The sequence below is a fragment of the Heterocephalus glaber genome, unplaced genomic scaffold (genome assembly GCF_053883595.1).
Source record: "Heterocephalus glaber isolate CG9 unplaced genomic scaffold, H.glaber_assembly_v1.0 deba00001608, whole genome shotgun sequence".
Classification (NCBI taxonomy): Eukaryota; Metazoa; Chordata; class Mammalia; order Rodentia; family Bathyergidae; genus Heterocephalus; species Heterocephalus glaber.
The window spans coordinates 39,882,986-39,900,649 of NW_028258379.1; the positions used below are offsets into that span (position 1 = coordinate 39,882,986).

A 17,664-nucleotide genomic window follows, 5' to 3' on the forward strand; every position below is an offset into this window, starting at 1 on the left:
GGCTGAGTCAGGAAGATTGAAAGCTTGTGCACAGCCTGGCCAATGCAGCAACGCAGCGAGACCTTGTATCAAAATAAAAAACAAAAAAGGTTGGGGCTGTGGCTCAGTGCAAAGGCCCTGGGTTCAATACTCAGTACTTACTGGAGAGAGAGAGAAGGAGACAGACAGACTTTAAATGTCCCTACAGGCAGACATATATAAATATGGTACATCCAGAATATGGAATTCCATGTTACCACTAAGAAAAAGGTGATGTGGCCAGGGATTTAGCTCAGTGGTTCTGCCGCCTGCCTCACAAGCGGATGGACCCTAGTTTGATCCCCGATACCAAAAAAAAAAAGAAGAAGAAGAAGAAATTAACTTAATCAAGGAAATGAAAGACCTCTGCAATGAAAACTATTTTACTCTGAAAAAGGAGATTAAAGTGGACCGTGGAAAATGAAAAGTATTCCCTGTTTCTAGATAGGCAGAACCAATACAATCAAAATGGCCATATATCCAAAACTGATATACAGATTTAACCCAATCTCGATCAAAAAACCAATAGCATTCCTGACAGAACTAGAGAAAACAATCCTAAAATTCATGAGAAACCGAAAGAGACCCAGAATAGCAAAAGCAATCCTGGGTAAAAAATCCAAATCAGGAGGCATCACATGTTAGATTTCAAATTATATTACAAAGCTACTACCATAAAAAAAAAAAAAAAAGCACATGGTACTGGCACAAAAGCAAACATGTGGATCGGTGGAACAGAAAAGAGGAAGCAGAAACATCCCCAGGCACATTCAGCTGTCTGATCTTTGACAAAGAGGTCAAAAACATACGTTGGAGAAAAGATTGCCTCTTGGGCTGGGGATGTAGCTCAGTAGTTCTGCTGCCTGCCTCGAAAGCACAAGGACCTGAGTTCGATCCCCAGTACCAAAAAAATAAAAAAACAAAATTAAAAAAAAGATAGACTCTTAAATAAATGGTGCTGGGAAAACTGGCTCTCCACATTAAAAAGATTGAATCTAGACACGTATCTCTCACCATGCACTAAACTAAGATAAAAATGGACCAAAGATTTCAACATTAAAATAAACACTTAGTCAGCTGGAAGATAACATAAGTAAAATCCTTGAAGAGATAGATGTAGTCAAGGACTTTCTTTTTTGTTTTTTAAGGACTTTCTGAAGAGAACCCAGATTGCACAGGAAATAACATCAAGAGTCAAGAACAGTTTGAAAATGGCGTCCTCCTCGAAGAACGGGACGTCTGTAGCACCTGAGAAAAATGAATTTCACAGCCAGAAACCGAAGCCAGAGAACTGAGATGAATCAGAATTCCTCACTGTTCCTGATGGTTGGAAGGAACCAGCTTTTTCTAAAGAGGACAATCCCAGAGGACTCTTGGAGTGCAGTTTTGAAACTTTGTTCCCTAGATATAGAGAGGCCTACTTGAAAGAGTGTTGGCCTTTGGTGCAGAAGGCTTTGAATGAACATCACCTTAATGCAATCCTGGACCTGATTGAGGGCAGCATGACTGTTTGTACTACAAAGAAGACTTTTGATCCATACATCATCATCAGGGCCAGAGATCTAATAAAACTGTTAGCAAGAAGTGTTTCATTTGAACAGGCAGTACGAATTCTTCAGGATGATGTTGCGTGTGACATCATTAAAATAGGTTCTCTAGTAAGAAATACAGAAAGATTTGTAGAAAGAAGACAACGACTTACTGGTCCCAAAGGATCTACTCTGTAGGCATTGGAACTCTTAACAAACTGTTACATTATGGTTCAGGGAAACACAGTTTCAGCCACTGGACCTTTTAGCTTAAAAGAGGTTCGAAAAGTAGTTTTAGATACCATAAAGAATATTCACCCAATTTATAATATCAAAACCTCAATGATTAAACGAGAGTTGGCAAAAGATTCTGAATTATGATCACAAAGTTGGGAAAGATTTTTGCCACAGTTCAAACACAAAAATGTGAATAAACGCAAAGAACCAAAGAAGAAAACTGTTAGGAAAGAGTTTACACCATGCCCACCACCACAGCCAGAAAGTCAGGTTGACAAAGAGTTGGCTTGTGGTGAATACTTTTTGAAGGCAAATCAGAAAAAGCAACAGAAAATGGAAGCAATAAAGGCTAAACAAGCAGAAGCCCTCAGTAAGAGACAAGAGGAAGGAAATAGAGCGTTTATTCCACCTAAAGAAAAGCCACTTGCAAAACCTAAGGAAGCTTCTACTGAAACTAAAATTGATGTGGCTACCATCAAGGAAAAGGTTAAGAAAGCAAAGTATAAGAAACTTGGAGCCCTTACAGCTGAAGAAGTTAAGCTTAGGCTGGAAGCCGATGAAAAGAAAAAGAAAAAAAAGTAACATTAAAACACCAGACCTTGAACTGTTAATTTATGAATCTACCTCCTTTTGTAAAGGATTATGAGAAACAGGGCATTAGTTGTCCTATAATATTCTGATCACTTTTTTCTGAGTTTCAGTTGTTTTGTTCATAAAATAGTACTTTTTATAAATATAAATTATTCTATTTTTCATGTGTGTTCTGAGAAATTTTGTGCTACAAAGTAGTATACATGTTGTGTATACTGTATAACCAGTTCCAGGCAAGTTTTACTGGCACCTGATTTTAGGAATAACTTTTTACTTTTTAGTTTTAGGATGTGCATGTGACTATTGTAATTATGCATTAAACCCAAAGAATGTCTGAGCTGTTGGTTAGTCTTTAAATATGCTACCCCAGGATTTGGTTTTAAGAAGAATAAATGCAAAATTTTCAAAAAAAAAGTCAATCAACAAATGGGATCAGATCAAATTAAAAACTTCACGCAGCAAAGGAAACAGCCAACAGAGCAAAGAGACAACCTACAGAATGGGAAAAAAAATTGGCAGCAACATCTTGAACAGAGGACTGTTATCTAGAATACAGTATATAAAGAACTCAAAAAATTAGAGTCTGGGCCAGGGATGTAGCTCAGTGGCACCATGGCTGCCTCGAAAGCCCAAGGCCCTGAGTTTGATCCCCAGTATCAAAAAAAACTAAACTAAATAAAAAGAAATGGGCAATTGAAATAGATAGACAATTCAGAAGAAGTGCAGATGGCCAATAAAGACATAGAAATTCTACATCTCTGGCCATTAGAGAAGTGCAGAATAAAACAGCACTGGGGCTCCATCTCACTCCAGGAAGGGTGGCCACCAATAAGAAATCAGACAATAGTAAGTGCTGGGGAGGCTGCAGGGAAAAGCAGGCTTTCTATACTGTTGGTGGGAGTGGAAACCAGCATGCAGAGTTCTCAGAAAGCTAACAATAGAAATTCCATTCAAACCAGCTATCTCCTAGTCGTCTTCCTGAAAGAGTTAAGAGCACCATCCTACCGAAATGCATGCACACCCATTCATCATAGCTAACCTCAGAGGTGGCCTGTACACCCATCGACAGATGAATGGATAAATGAAATGCAGTGATTGTATTCAACGAAGCACTACTCTGCTATAAAACATAAATTTGAGTCATTTGAAGGAAAATGGATGCACCTTGGGGTCATAATGGTAAGTGAAATAAATCAGATCCACAAGCTTAAATATGGCATGGTTTCTCTTATATGAGAAACCCAAAGTATAAATAATTTAAAGAGCAAAATAAAAGACAGATAATAGGAAACAAGGAGGCAGATCTTTTGCAAAAGGGAAGGAGACCAAAAATGGAGGGGGGCGGGCAGAGGGAGGGGAAGGGGATGTAAAAAGAATGAAGAGGAGGGGCCGGGGATTTAGCTCAGTGGTTCCACCCACCTGCCCTGCAATGGCAAGGACCCAAGTTCAATCCCTAGTACCAAAAAAAAAAAAAATGAAGAGGTGTTGTGTGCATGTAGCAACTCCTCAAGACGAATGTAAACGAATGTAAATGTTATGCGCTGCAAACATGGGCTAAGAAAATTCTGTTTCAGCCCACACAGCACTATGGGTAACAAGGGAGAATCATGGGGAGTGGTTCTCCGCAGCCAGGCTGGGAGGGCTCAGGGGGCACTGGCTGAGACCCCAGACAGTGTGGAGGCCTTAAGGAGGTAGGCAGAGGGGCAGTGTGACAGCCTAGGGGAGGCTCTGGGGGGAAACAGCATGGACAAGCATGGGACAGAGGTGCCAGCTCCAGTGGTGGGCAGGAAGAGGGCCTGGACTGAGCCTGGCTTGGGATTGTTGGCCTGGTCCTGCCTCCCTGCCATGGCCCCCTACAGCCCTTGGCCAAGGCTCCTGAGGTTCTGGCCCAGATTTCCCTGGTGTGGGTCTCCCTGACATTGCCAACACCTGAGCTGCCCACGGTGAGGACGTGGAAGGCCGGGCTTGGGCTATGGGCCTGCCAGGGTCAGACACAAAGGAAGGGCACATTAACGTCACCGCACAGAAGGCGTGGAGGAGTGGGGCACGGGGCCTCCTCTGGTAGCTGGATATGGGGGAGAGGGGTGGAACGGGGAGCCAGGGGGACCCAGCAGCCCCTAGAGAGGGAGCCAGGCTGGAGACAGCTCCCAGCAGAGTCGGAACAGCGGCCTGGCACATGAGCTCAAAATAAAGCTTCAAACATCTGTACCAGCCAGGCCCCACGGGAAACAACTAGCACCCCCAGATTAGGGTCATTCCTGGGGACATTGGCAAAAAGCCCAGGACTGAGGGAAGGAGATAGGGCCCACAGGGACAGTGCAGGAAGAGGCTGGAGTGCTACAGGTCCGGGGACCCCAGGCCATCTCCAGTCTCCCTGCTCCACATCAAGGCTCGGGGAGTCACAGTGGGCACAGGACCTGCACCATCCCTGCCTTGGGGAGAGCAGTGGTGACTGCCAGGATGCTGAGGGCAGGGCCTGGCCCCCGCAGCCTGTTTGAGCCCGGCCCGACAGCAGGGCCTCCCTCCTGACCTCCACTGTCCTCGCTCCAGAGCCCCACTGCCTGGGGAAGGAGGTGAGCTCCCAGCCTGGCCCTTCCCAGAGCCCACAGCTCAGGCTCCAGGTAGGGAAGCGTGGAGGTGGGCAGGGAGTCAGGATGGGCATCCAGGGTTCCCGCAGGACTGCAGGGGCTTAGCACTCTGTACGTGGGCTCCAACCCCCAGGAGACCTGGACGAGGAAGTTTCAGGAATCGCCTTCATTTCACAGAAGGGAAACCGAGGCTTGGGAGGCCACATAGCTGAGGCTCAGTGGCGGCCCTGGCCCAGTCAGCACTCACTTTGCTCCAAAGCAGCTTCTTCCAAATGCAGGGCGTGGGAAGAAAGGCCGGATGCAGTGGAGGCGCTCCCCAGGGGCCTGGGCCCAGCCCTCTCCTTTCAGCCCTCTCCTGTCCACACACGGCCTCGCTCCCCTCTTCGTGGTGAAGACAAGGAAGCAGCTCAGTGTGGGCACGACCCTACCTCATGGCACACAGCCAGCTGAGGGAGGGGCCTGTGTGCCCACTAGAGGCCTGGGCACTGCCCCTGGGCATCAAAGCCCCCAGAGACTGCGTGGCTGCCTGGCCTGCCTGGTGTGGGCCGATGAGGCCTGGGAGGGCAGGATGAAGAACCTCTTGTCCTCCGGCTACTCCTGCGCCTTCTGCTTCTGAAAGTGCAGTCGCCGGGTGGGAGAGCAGCAGCCCCTGGGGACTGGTGGAGGCCAGGAGCAAAGAGAGGGACAGGAGGAGCCAGGGTCCCGAATCCCCTTCAGGGTCCCCACATACCCTGGTGACCAGCTTCTTGGTCCCTACCTTGACCAATGGCCCCAGGGCTGGGGACCAAGCTCCCAACACAGGGGCCTTTGGGGACTGGACCACCCCTGCCGGGGTTGGGTGAGAACGGATTAGGGACCTCAGGTGACAGCGATTCTTCTTTATTTGCCTCCCAAGCTCTGAGGACTGACAAGATGCACAGGGGTGCAGTGAGCACCCTAACTCCCATCAGCGCCCTCAGGATCAGTGTTGCTGCAGACTGAGCCTAGGGCCAGGCTGCCTCCACCCCCTCACCCCAGAGCACACACCCGGGGATCCATGCAGTGCTAGGCAATACCATGCACAGATGCACGTGGGGATGGCACCAAGGTGTGCCCAGCGTGGCAGGCTGGCCGGTGTCACAATGCCTCTGGGGATGCATGTCAGGAGGAAATGCAAGCCTGCCTGGCTGGATCGCATGCCAAGGTAGAGGGAGAAGAGGGGATGGGCTGGGAGCCTGGGGCTTCCGGTGGGGGCTGTGTGGCACCCCGGGTCACGGGTCACGTGTGGGCAGCTGCTCTTTCGGGCTGCACCTCAGCACTGTGGCTGGGCAGGATCAGGCCGTGCTGTGCTGGCCTTGAACCCCTCCCTGCCCCCAGCCATAGGCAGCACTGGGGTGGGAGGGGCTGTCCAGCCTGGCCACGGCTTTGTCCCTAGGCCCACAGGGAATTCACAGGACACCCAGGCCTTGCCAGCCAGCATGGTGGCTTGAGAGCCTCCGGGGGGCAGACTGTGGGGCCCAGAGCCACAGTAGGGAGGGCAGCCGGGCCCCCTGGGTCAGCTGGTCAGCTCTGCCCTTCGCAGCTGTGTGGCCAGGGACAAGGCACCTGTCCTCTCAGTCTCAGCGTCTGTATCAAGGAACAGAGGCCAACGGGCTGACGGTCCTCGCCTCCACTGGGGTGTGGCCCTACAAAGGTCTGTGGAGGAGAGCCTGCCAGCCTGGAGGCAGCAGGGAGCTGTGACTCACAGGGGGCCCAGGTGACCTTGCATGGAGCTCCACCTCACACTGTACTCTGCGACCCTGGACAGCTTCCTCTGCCTCTGTGCTTGGTTTCTTCCTCTGTAAAGCGGGATGATTTGTCAAAGGATGTGACCCAGACCCAGGCCAACCGCCTGCCCCGTGAAAGCTGCGGCCCAGTGATCCCAGTTGTGCCAGGCTGGTTCTGTGCCGTGCTGGGTGCATGGGGCACGGCCTTTCCCCTCTACACCTAACCACAGGCAGCCCAGACCCTCACTGGGTCTGTCCCACCTCTGGGCCAGCAGCTGCCCTTAGTGGCTCGGTGTCCAGGCTTGAGAGGCCCTGGGGGCTCTGGAGACCCCCACTCACCTACTGCTGCACACACCGGATAGGTGGGGGTGGGCGCCGATCCCGCCCCAGGACCTCGGTGGAGGTGGCCTTGGGCAACTCCCCCCCTTACCCCTGGCAGGTGTCCGACCTCCCACGCCAGCTTTGTCTGTGGCTTCCACCCCCATCATCCCTAGTCACCTGTCCTCCTGCCCCGCCCTGGCCACCTGGCTGCAGCGTTTCCCACCAGCCCCTGATCCTGTCTCCACCCCAGGTCCAGCTCTGGGCCAGGCAAAGGGGCGCTCCAGGCCTCGACTTCCCCATCAGTGTGACTGGGACGACAGCCCCGTGCAGCATTAGGCCACGATGCTGTCTGGCTTTGCCTCCTTGACCCTCAGTTTCCCTGACTGTACCAGGGGCGGCGCTGGATGGGACAGGAGCATCCACCCGCCCTCTCCCCTGTCCCTCACCCCAATCCTGCGCTGTCCAGGGGGCGGGGCTCGAGGCTGGCAGCCCCGACTTCCGTCGCCTCTCCGGGCTGTGCGCTTCCCGGCCACGAGGGGGCGCAGAGAGGACGCGGCCGGGCGTCGCCCGCAGCCAGTGACACGGCCCCCACTTGTCCGGGCAGTGGCCCTGGCCCCGGGGATGTAGGATTCCCTTATCAGGGTATTTCTAAAACTCCGAAATCCGATTCTTTACGTCAGGAAGCTCCGTCCAGCGAAGAGACTGAAGGTCCCCCCCAGGCCTTCCGGGCAGCAGGCAGTCGGGAGGGGCCAGAGGCCGGGCCTGGCCGCTGCTCGCAGAGGCCCCGCGCGTGGGCTGACACGCAGGGCGCGGGACACGGCTCTCTGTGGGGTGTGCTGCCCTGGTGTGGCCGCCAGAGGGGGACAAGAGCAGGCTCCGGGCCGCGAGCCAGGCTAGCACGCGGCTGCGGCGAGGGGCGGGGCGAGGGGCTGACACCCGGCCCGGGCTCTCCTGGGCCTCGGTGCCAGGCTCTGCCCACTGCGCGGCCGTGGGAGCCCTTCCCGGGGAGCAGGAGTGCGCGGGCAGAGGACTCAGCTGACAGGCGCCCTGCCAGCGAGAGCGCGGAGACCCCTTCCAGTCTCGGCCTGCTTCTCGCCACACCCGGTGGGAACCCCTTCCCACGCGCCCAGCCTTGTCTGTAGAGCTCGCCCGCCCATGTCTGGAGACCCCGGAGCTCTCAACACGATTCACACTTTTACCCTGACCGCTCCCTCTCTCCGACCTGCTGGCACCTATTTTTATTTTCAGTACTGGGAGTTGAACCTAGAGTCTTCACATTGGACCACATCTCCAGCCCCCTGGGGTCAAGGGCTCCCTAAATTGTCCAGGCTGGGCTCAAACTTACAATCCTCCTGCCTCAGCCTGCCAGAGTGCTAGGCTTACAGGCACACACCACGTGGCTGGCTGTTTGCTCCTTGCAGCTCACTGGACCATGAATTTGGATCTGGTCTTATTCATTTTAAGGAGTCCAGAACTGGCAGAGTAGTGAGCACTACCGTTTACTTGATTCTGTATCAGGGCTCTCTAGCGGATGTCACTATGCAGGGTGCTGTCAGACAGGCCCCAGGGCCAATGCCGTCTGTGCTCCTCAGAGTGCTAGGTGCAGCAGCTGCTCAGGCCGAGGGGACGGAAGAGAGGACACGGAGTCAGGATGCAGCGACAGTCCAGGTGGAAGCCCCTTGGAGGGTCTGCGTTGAGGCAGTGTCCATGGTGACTGCGGCTCTTCCCCAGGAGCATCCGCCCCTCCCCTGTCCAGTCTGCCTGGCTGAGCCTGTTGGTGGGGGCCGCCCAGTGGGGTGGTCTTCTGCCCTCAGGTTGCTGCATCATCCAGAGACATGAAACTGTGCTCCACTAGTCCTGATGGATGGACACAAACAGTAATAAACTATTGATGAATGGAAGTTTGGGTTATGAATTAACAGGCCAAAGAATGGTGTTGAAAATGGGCAGTGGAGAGATAGAAGTGAAAACAGCTGACTGGTGCTTATGTATATTACAAATATAAGACTCTAATATGAAGATAATAGGTGAATATAGGGAAGATAGTGGGGGGCTGAACTACTAGGGGGGTTGGATGAGTGAGCGAGGGGTGAGCGTACCAATTGGGTGACAGATGCGATGGCAGAACGAGTGTACACGGGGTGGAGGGGTGAAGGATGTGGTGGCACAGACTGGGAAGCATGGCAGATGGTGGACAGATGGAAGATGAAGAGCTGTATGGTGGCAGTTGGTTAAGTAACGGTGACTGCACTCTAAGTCGATGGGTGGAGGACGGATTGAGAAGGATGCTGGACTTATAGACTGATGGATGCCAGATGAACTGTGGGCAATAGGCGGTGGGTGCCTGGTGGGTGGCTGAATCGTGGAGGTGTAGATGGGGGTGGACAAACAGTGTGTGGGCGACTGTGATGGATCCAGCCACAGGGGATGGGTGGGTAGATGGAGGATAACTGTGGAGGATGCAGGATTTGCAGGATTGATGGGCGGGTCATGAGTGGTGGGCAAGTGGATGTCACTTGGAAGTTGGATGGTGGCTGTATGGTGCACGAGTGGGGAGCAGATGGCAAAGAAATGGACAGTTGCTACCTGGATGGATAATGGGGTGTGGATTTTACCACCTACCTGGAAGTGTTGACAGAAGGTGGGTGTGGGTTGGTAATGAATGGGTGGACTCTGGGTAGGCAGACGGTGATTAGATAATGACTGGATGAAAGGTTAAGTAGTAGATGGATGCATTTTAGAAAATGGGTGCATGCTGGGCCAGGGATGTAGTTCAGTGGCACCACACCTGCCTTGAAAGCGCAAGGTCCTGAGTTCGATCCCCGGTATGAAGAAAAAGAAAACAGATGCAAGAAAGGTGAGTGGGTAGATGCTGAAGAGACGGTGGGTAGCTGGAAGGTGGTGAGTGGTATATGGTAAATAAGTGGCTTTGTGGTACAGGTGGGCAGTTGGCGAGTGGACAGTGAAGGGATAGTAACAGTGGGAATGTTGCACGGTGGATGGATGTGGCAGAGGAGCGCTCACTGCTCTGCCTCAGCACCTGGAACACTGCCTGGCGCATAGCACTCAGTGTAATTTTTAAGAGTGGGTGGATATGGAGAGATGGCAGCTGGAACTTAGATGGATTTGGAATGAATAGTCAATTATGGTAGATGATGGGTGGATGGAGGCTGTTACTATGAAGTGGACAGGAGTGGATAGATATGTGGTAGACAGATAATGGACGGTGGATGGTAGGTGAATGAGTGGTTGGGGACTGGAGTCCTAGAAGAGAGGGTGGAGGATGAGTGTGTGGTAGACGGATGTTGTCAGGTGAGTGGAGGCTACCGGATAACTCAGGACCCGTGGCCAGTGAATAGATAGCGGACTGATGGTTGGCGATTAGGAATGGATGAGATACATGAGCCATAGATGGATAGATAGTTGTTTTTCTCAGTACTGGGTACAGAACTCACTCTCCCACTGAGCTACATTCCTACCCCTGTTTTATTTTATGAGACAGGATCTCCCTAGGTTATCCAAAGTTTGAGGCTGACCTCAAACTTACGATCCTCCTGCTTCAGCTTCCCTGAGTAGCTGAGACTACAGGCATGTGCCAGTGCACCCAACACCGTTGCTAAATATTTGATGGAAAGCTGTCACACGGTGAGTAATGCGTGGACAGGTGGCAGATACATGCACGGTGAATGAATGTTGGACGGATGGGCGTGTCCAGGAGGTACTGGTGCTTGGTACCTTGTGGGTGTGGCTCTCTGGGCAGACGGGGAGAGCCGTGATGGTGTGGATGGCTAAGGGGCTTGCGGGTGGGTGGGCGCTGGCCGCTGGGTGGAGACGGCTGCGGGGGGGTGGGGTGGGGTGGAGACGGCTGCGGGGGCTGGAGGGCGGGCCGAGTGGGTAGGTTGAGCTGGGTCACTGACTTAGGCCACAGGAGGCAAGGTCCACGCTGCACCGTGCCTGGGTAGGAGAAGGCTGAGCAGCCTGGACCGCAGACAGATGTGGCTGCTAAGTGGACGGCGGACTGCGGGCGGGTGGAAGCTGGATGCTAAGGAACCCACAGCAGCTGTGGATAGGCGCTGGGAGTCTGGTGGAGATGACGCTCTCCGGCCGGGCCTGGCGCCTTCTGCGCGCCCGCTGGACGGGGCTGGCTGTCCCGGGCTGCTCTGCTCCTCTTGGGGGATGGGGAGGAGCGGGGCGCCGGTGACCGCCCCGCCCGCCCCGCGTTGGTGCTCCCGCGTCCTCCGCTCTCCTCCCTTCTGTCGTCCCAAGCGCAGGCGTCCCCTCCCGTGTATCCGCGCCCGACATCTCTGCGCCCTCACATTGAAGGGCGCAGTCCCCAGGGGCCCCGGTCCTGCTCTCCGGCCAAGGCGGCCCCGCCCACCGCGGAGGGCGTGAGTGTGAATGAGGCGCGCGTAGGTGGCTGAGCCGGGAGGCCGGAGGCGGGAGGCGCGGGGCGCGGGCGGGAGCGAGCGGACCCGCCCCGGCGGTGAGCGGGGTGAGCGGGGTGGGCGGGGTGAGCGGGGGGGGCGGGACAGGCGCAGGGCTCTGGGGGGCGCGTGGGCTCGGGCGCGGCCCTGGCGCACCTGACCCTGCGCACCTGAGCGCACGTGTGGGTGGGCGCGGGGGCGGCAGCTGAGCTGCCTACTGCGCCCTCTGGGCCCCGCTCGCGCCCACGTCCGTCTGGGTCTCTGTCCCGGCTGAGAGGCCCAGGACCTGGACGGACCGGAGCAGAGGGAGGAGGCACCGTGGGTCCGCCGTGCACTGCGGGATCCCCCCGCCTGGCGCCCCGCCCGGCCGCCCTGGGTCCGGGGCCTGAGCTGACCGAGCTCACCCGGAGCGGCAGCCCGCGCCCGACTGCCCACCGGGGTCTCTGCCTGCCAGACCTCCGGCCACCGTGCAGGGGTCTGAGGCCAGGCCCCTGACTTCCCCCAGGCCTCTCCCGGAACCTCGATTTGGTGGCTGTGGCCGAGCTCCCTGGACGTGGCCCGCGTGGATGGTCGTGGCAGGAAGGACATCAGTGTCCCTCAGAGGTAGTGCGTGTGCGTGTGTGTGTGTGTGTGTGTGTCTCTCTCTCTCTCTCTCTGTCTCTCTCTCTCAGTCTCTGTCTCTCCCTCCCTCTCCCTCTTGGAGGAACTGGGCACCTTGGGCTCTGGCTGATGGGAATGGCAGATGCTACTCTCAGCCTCCTGGCTCAGCACCCCTTGGGGCCTGGGTTCTCACCCCCTCCCCCCGCCACTCCCTGCCCAGGACCCTGCTCCCTCCTGCTCCCCACCAGGCCAGCAGGTCTCCCAGGAAGTCTCTCCTCCTCCTGCCCATACCCCACAGCCCTGGGCACTGTGGCAGTGTCCAGTGGCCCCTGTGATGGGGCTCAGCAGATCTGGCCAGGGCTGGTTGTGGGGTGGGCTGAGCAGCTTGCAGGCTCTGGGAGGAGAGGACCCTCACTCCAGGCTGTTGCAGTGCAGCTGTGGTGGTGGTGGCAGCATGAGCACCTCCCAGCCCGCCGTGTCAGAGGGAGGCCCAGCCCAGGGCATGGGAGGCCCTGCAGGGAAGGTGAGTGGCTGGGACCCTCAGTGTGGGATGGGGGGAGTCTGCCTCCAGCCTGACCCATGAGCTGGGGCATGCCTGTCCTCACTGCCGGCCTGTTTACCCACCTTAGTTGAGGAGGCAGTTACTCATTTATTTATTTATTTTTAATGTTCTGAGGTAGAGTCTCACTGTGTAGCCCAGGCTGGTCTGGTATTTGTGGTGATCCTCCTGCCTCAGCCTCCCAAGTGCTGGGATTACAGGCGTGCACCACCACCCCTGGCTGGTTTCTCTTTTTTTTTTTAATTTTTTTAGTTTTTGGTACTGGGGATCGAACTCGGGACCTTGCATTTGCGAGGCAGGCACTGGAACCACTGAGCTACATCCCCGGCCCTTGGTTTCTCTTCTATAGACATCTGGTGAATAAAGCAGTTGAAGGGGAGTCACCCCAGCCGACTTAGCACCCCATCTGGCCGGGGGACACCGAGGCTTGCCCACCAAGCCCAGGGCACACTTTGCTGGCTGCATGGTAGTGCAATACCAGAGCGTCAGCCTCAGTGGGGCTGGGAGCTGGCCAGGGAGGGAGACTCACCTGGGGCCGCCTGCATTCGGGGTCTCGGGCATGGCCGCCCTGCAGGCTCTGCCAGCCCGGACACCCTCCCCATCCAGGTCAGGCTCTGGAAAAGGCCCTGAGGAGGGCGCCAGGGAGGAGCAGAGCCCTAGCCGGGCCCATCTGCTCTTTCGTGCCTCAGCCTGCTGGCACCCCGGTCCCACACTTCAGCTCCCCCTGGTCATTGGTTAGTGAGGGTCCTGGGCAGAGCCTGGAATTTGCTGTGGGGCCAGCTCTGGGGGCCGAAGCATTCCCCGGGCTGTTTGGCAGAGTCCTGCCTGCTGGGCGCCTGCGTTTCCTGGGAGCCCCTGCGCCCCGGGAAGGTGTGCCTGCCCCAGCAGCTGTCCTAGCAGCAGAGATGGGGGCGGGGGCGGGGGCGGCTGGGCACTAGAGACGGTGAGGTGCAAGGTCCTGCCACAGCTTCTACCCGCAAAGGCCTTGAATGGGAGGCAGAGATGCCCAGGGCACCCGGAGGGCTGGTGTGGGCACTGAACAAAGAGCTGAGTGCCAGAGCTCAGGCTGCCATGGCAACATCTTCCTGGCTCCTCTGAGCAGAGGGAGGAGGCCCAGGGCCCAGGAGGGAAGACCCCAGGAAGGGGCTGCCCAGGGCTCGGGGCTGCAGGTGGCTGAGTGTGTGTTGGCCCTGGACCAGCTTCTGGGGTGACTTCGCCTCTCCAGCCCCAGGCGGTCTGTGAAGGGGCTTCTGGGGCTGAGAACTGGCCCCCAGGACCCCACAGGGCCCCAGACTCACCCCGCCCTAGGGCTCCGGGTGGGCGCTGCCCTCACCCTGCCCACCCTCTGGCAGGCTGCAGCGGGTGCCTGGGAGAAGGGCCCTGGGCTGGGCCCCCGGCTGCCCTCCATCGTGGTGGAGCCCAGCGAGGTGGGTGCTGTGGAAAGCGGGGAGCTGTGCTGGCCCCCAGAGGGCACCCGGAGGGGAGCTCCTCAGAGCCAGCCTGAGCCAGGTGAGTGCCAGGCTGCCCGAAGCACTGACACAAGGGGCCACTGTCACCTGAGGAGCTGGGCCCCTTCCCGCCCTTCCAACCTGCTCACACCCGCCCATGGCCCAGCCCAGCAGCCACCCTGGTGCCCTTTGGGTAACTCCGGATCTTGGGCCCTGGGGAGGTCCCAGTGTGCCCCGGGCCGCCCTTCACTCCGCCAGCCCTTTTCTTGGACGAAGAGGGGCGCTGCTTCCAGAGCTGTCCTCGTCCTCCCTCCCTGGAACTCCCATGCCCAGTGCCTCCCCCTTCTCATACCCCTGGCGCATGCCCTTGCCGGGTGCCTGTCACAGGCTTACCTCGGACCCGTGGGACCCGCCCCAGCTGCAGCCCCCAACATGGAGGCTCTCGTATCTCTGCAGCCCCCTCCACGAGTCTGCCAGGAGCACCAGCGGATGACACTGGTAGAGAGTGTGCCAGCTGCGGGGACCGGGCACCCCTGGCCCAGTGACAGTTGAGGACAGGGCATGGCTCTGCTGATTGCTTGGGGTTCCTCAGGGCCAGGGTGGCCAAACTGGGGCACAGAGGGTGGGGCCTGCCCGGACACGGGGCAGCAAAGCCTCCTGCCTCCCCAGGGTAGCCAGGACCTCGGCCCCTGCCATTTTCCACATGGCCCAGGCTGGGCACACACCCTCCTTGTTCAGTGGTTTAAAGCAGAAATAAAGGCGCTTCCTGGTGGCCAGTGGGCACACTCGGTGGGGACTGAGGGACTGAGCAGTTTGGGTTCCACAGAGCCAGGCGGGTGGCTGTGTGGCTGTTTGGCAGGAAGGGTGGACAGGGTGGACAAGGAAGACGGCAAGGCCATACCATTCCTGCCCTGTCCTTGCTAGAGACCTTCCTACTCTGCCTCAGGGTGGGCCCCTGGGACAGGACTAGCCACTTCTAGGTGGCCTCCCTACCCCTCCTTGGGAGCCACTAAGCTAACCACAGAACCCACGTGGGACACTGTCCCATCAAGGGCCTTGTTCCTCCAAGGGACCCATCAACAAGGTCCCTTGGCTCTGTCCTGTAGCAGGAGGGATCAGCTTGGGGACAGGAAGCTGATCACTGTCCAGAGCCCCTCTCTCCCAGCCTGAGCTGAGCCTGAGGACCCTGTGCTCTGTACATGTGAGCTCAGCCCAGAGCTCAGGCCCAGACTGGAGGGGACTCCAGGCACCCCACTGGCCCCAGGGCACCCCGGTGGCCCCAGGATGGATAAAGCCCTCTCTCCACCCCCCAAATGCCAGAGCAATGGGAGTGATGTGTGGAAGGCCTCCTGGGAGCCGCTTTAATTTTAAACCCTGGGCCAAGTTGTTGTGTGGCCCAGGATGTCCCTTGGGCCCTCCCTGGGCAAGTCCCAGTTTAGGAGAGATGTCGGGCTCCTGGCCTCCTTCCTGTGGGGAGGGATCCAGGGAGGGGAGGTTAACCGGGGCTTCGGTGCGGGGGGGCCAGGGTACGGACAGACCCCCCCCAGGAAGTGCTGCCTGAACGAACAACGAACGGAGTGCGGGGCCTGTGAGCAGAATGCAGGGTGATGAGACAGATTTCTACCCGGAAACACGACGCAGCTGTGCTGGGACAGAACTCCAGGTCGCCCAAAACCCGGCTCAGACAGGCCCCACGCTATACCCTTGCTGGGCTCACCATCTGCCAGGGGTTCCACGTGGAGAGGACCAGGCCTTGAACCTAGAACCTGAAGGGTCTGAGCGCGCAAGACTGGAGCAGCCGATTCGGGGCTGGGATGCCCCGCCCCTCGCGGGCCCGGCCTGGCAGCGAACGCCCCAGAATTGGCCTGCGGCTGCCCCTGGCGGTGGCTGGGGTCACTGCGGAGGGGAAATCGCAGCCCCGAGGTGAAGGGGCCCCCGCGGGCGCTCGGGAGTGGGCGCCGCCCCCCTATGCCCCAGCCCGGAGGGCACAGGGGGCTCGGGCCGCCATTCTGCACCGCGGACCGGCTGCAGTGCGGTGGGATGCCCACCTCCGCCGACCGTCTGCTTCCAGGTGTCATCCACAAGCGCCGAGGACCGCAGGCACCTGGGCGGCTTCTCGCTGCACTTTCCTACCTGGGAGCAGGTGCAGTGCTCAGCGACATGAACCCACTTAATCCCAACGACACCCCTATTTTACAGAGGGGTAAACTGAGGCCCGGGCAGCGCTGTCTCTCTCAGTGGTCCCTGCTCTCCCTTTTGACCCCAGGTCGGCCTGTGCCTGGCTCCCGAGCGGAGGCCTGGAGTTTTTCACAGGGATTTTACTGAGAAAGTTGGGGGGAAATAGAATAAAAGAAGCATGGCTTGAGCAGACTTGGGGTGCTTCCGGGAGTTTGGGGGCGCTCAGGGAGCAGCCCACCCCCACCCCGGGCACCTCAGGCTGCTCAGACATGACTTGGATGGAGGAGACCTGACAGGAGGTCCCAGGGCCCGGAGGTAGCTGGGTGCCCCGGGGAGGTCACTGGAAAGTCCCCTCTAGTTGTGACTGCCTGTATCCCGGTCACAGCTGTTGGAGACACAAGGGATGGGAGGCCAGTGGGGTGGCTGCAGGAGCTGGCGGAGAGGCCTGGCCAGGGTCGCGCACACACACACACACACACACTCAGGGAGCCCACAGAGGGGCTGGCCCCTCAGGTGGGCAGCTGAGGGCTGCCTGGAGAGGTGCCGGGCTCCCTGAGTCTGATGGCCTGGGGCCCACAGTGTCTGGATATCTTCCAGTCTACAGGGGCTGAATGCTGCTGGCCCCCATCCTTGTGCCCACGTCTGAACCCCAGACCTCAGGAGCTAGGGTCTTTAAGGGATCCTAAGTTAAAATGAGGCTGTCAGGGTCGACCTTCCCCGGGACAGAGGTGGAGCTGGGCGTAAGGACACCCACGCCCGCCAAGGAGGTGGCCGCCCTCGGGTGGAGGAGAGGCGCCAGAGTCCCGGCCCCGGATGCAGCGTCCAGCTCAGGGCCTTGAGCTGAAGACGCAGTCCAGCTCCTCCCTGCTGTGCTCAGCTGGCTCTCCTGGGCGGACAGGCCTGGATCTGCCCCTGCAGATTTTCCCGGGTTCCTTTCCAGACGCTCACAGTGGAATGCCCCCAGGAAGGCTGGGGCTGCTCGAATCTGACCTGCTGCCCGCATTCCCAGCTTGGCGGACTCAGGCTTGGCCCTCTACGGCTGAAGTCACTCCTGAGTCACCGTGTGTCCCCTCTTCCGGCTCAGGAGCAGTGTGTGGCTCCCAGCTGCACCCAGGCTATCCCTGGGATCGCCCTTCACCTAGGACCTGCGTCTCAGTGGGCGCAGGGGCTTTGGGGTGAGCTTGGTGGACAGGCGAGTCCATGCCCTTCCCTGGAGAGAGACCCTCTGCCCTGACCGCAGAAGGGGCTGGTAGACCTGTCACCCCACTGCCAGTCCTCAGAGCTGTCCTCCATCCCTCTGAACCCTGGCCCATGACCCTGTGCTGTGCTGCCCGGATCAAAGTTTGGCTGGGTCCAGGCTGGGGGAGGGGTGGGGAATTCTCTGAAAGGGAAAGGTCTGGGGGCGGGGCGGGGCGGGGCCTGGCGG

At 57.7% G+C, this 17,664-nt stretch overlaps 1 protein-coding gene and 1 pseudogene across 2 annotated transcripts; both read left to right on the plus strand.

The window, feature by feature from the left end:
- The first annotated feature begins 865 nt into the window (after positions 1-865).
- LOC101699747 (KRR1 small subunit processome component homolog pseudogene) lies at positions 866-2,366 on the plus strand (annotated as a pseudogene).
- An 8,829-nt stretch (positions 2,367-11,195) lies between these two features.
- Lbhd2 (LBH domain containing 2) lies at positions 11,196-17,634 on the plus strand. Of its 2 annotated transcripts, none has more exons than XM_021243945.2 (5): positions 11,196-11,417; positions 11,959-12,056; positions 12,489-12,576; positions 13,965-14,121; positions 14,517-17,634. In XM_021243945.2, exons 3-5 carry the CDS (start codon positions 12,508-12,510, stop codon positions 14,603-14,605), a joined length of 315 nt encoding a protein of 104 aa, XP_021099604.1. In that variant the 5' UTR covers positions 11,196-11,417; positions 11,959-12,056; positions 12,489-12,507; the 3' UTR covers positions 14,606-17,634. The 2 variants fall into 2 exon arrangements, with proteins under 2 accessions (XP_021099604.1, XP_021099599.1); XM_021243940.2 differs by having other exon boundaries at positions 11,399-11,417; positions 12,484-12,576.
- Positions 17,635-17,664: the final 30 nt, after the last annotated feature.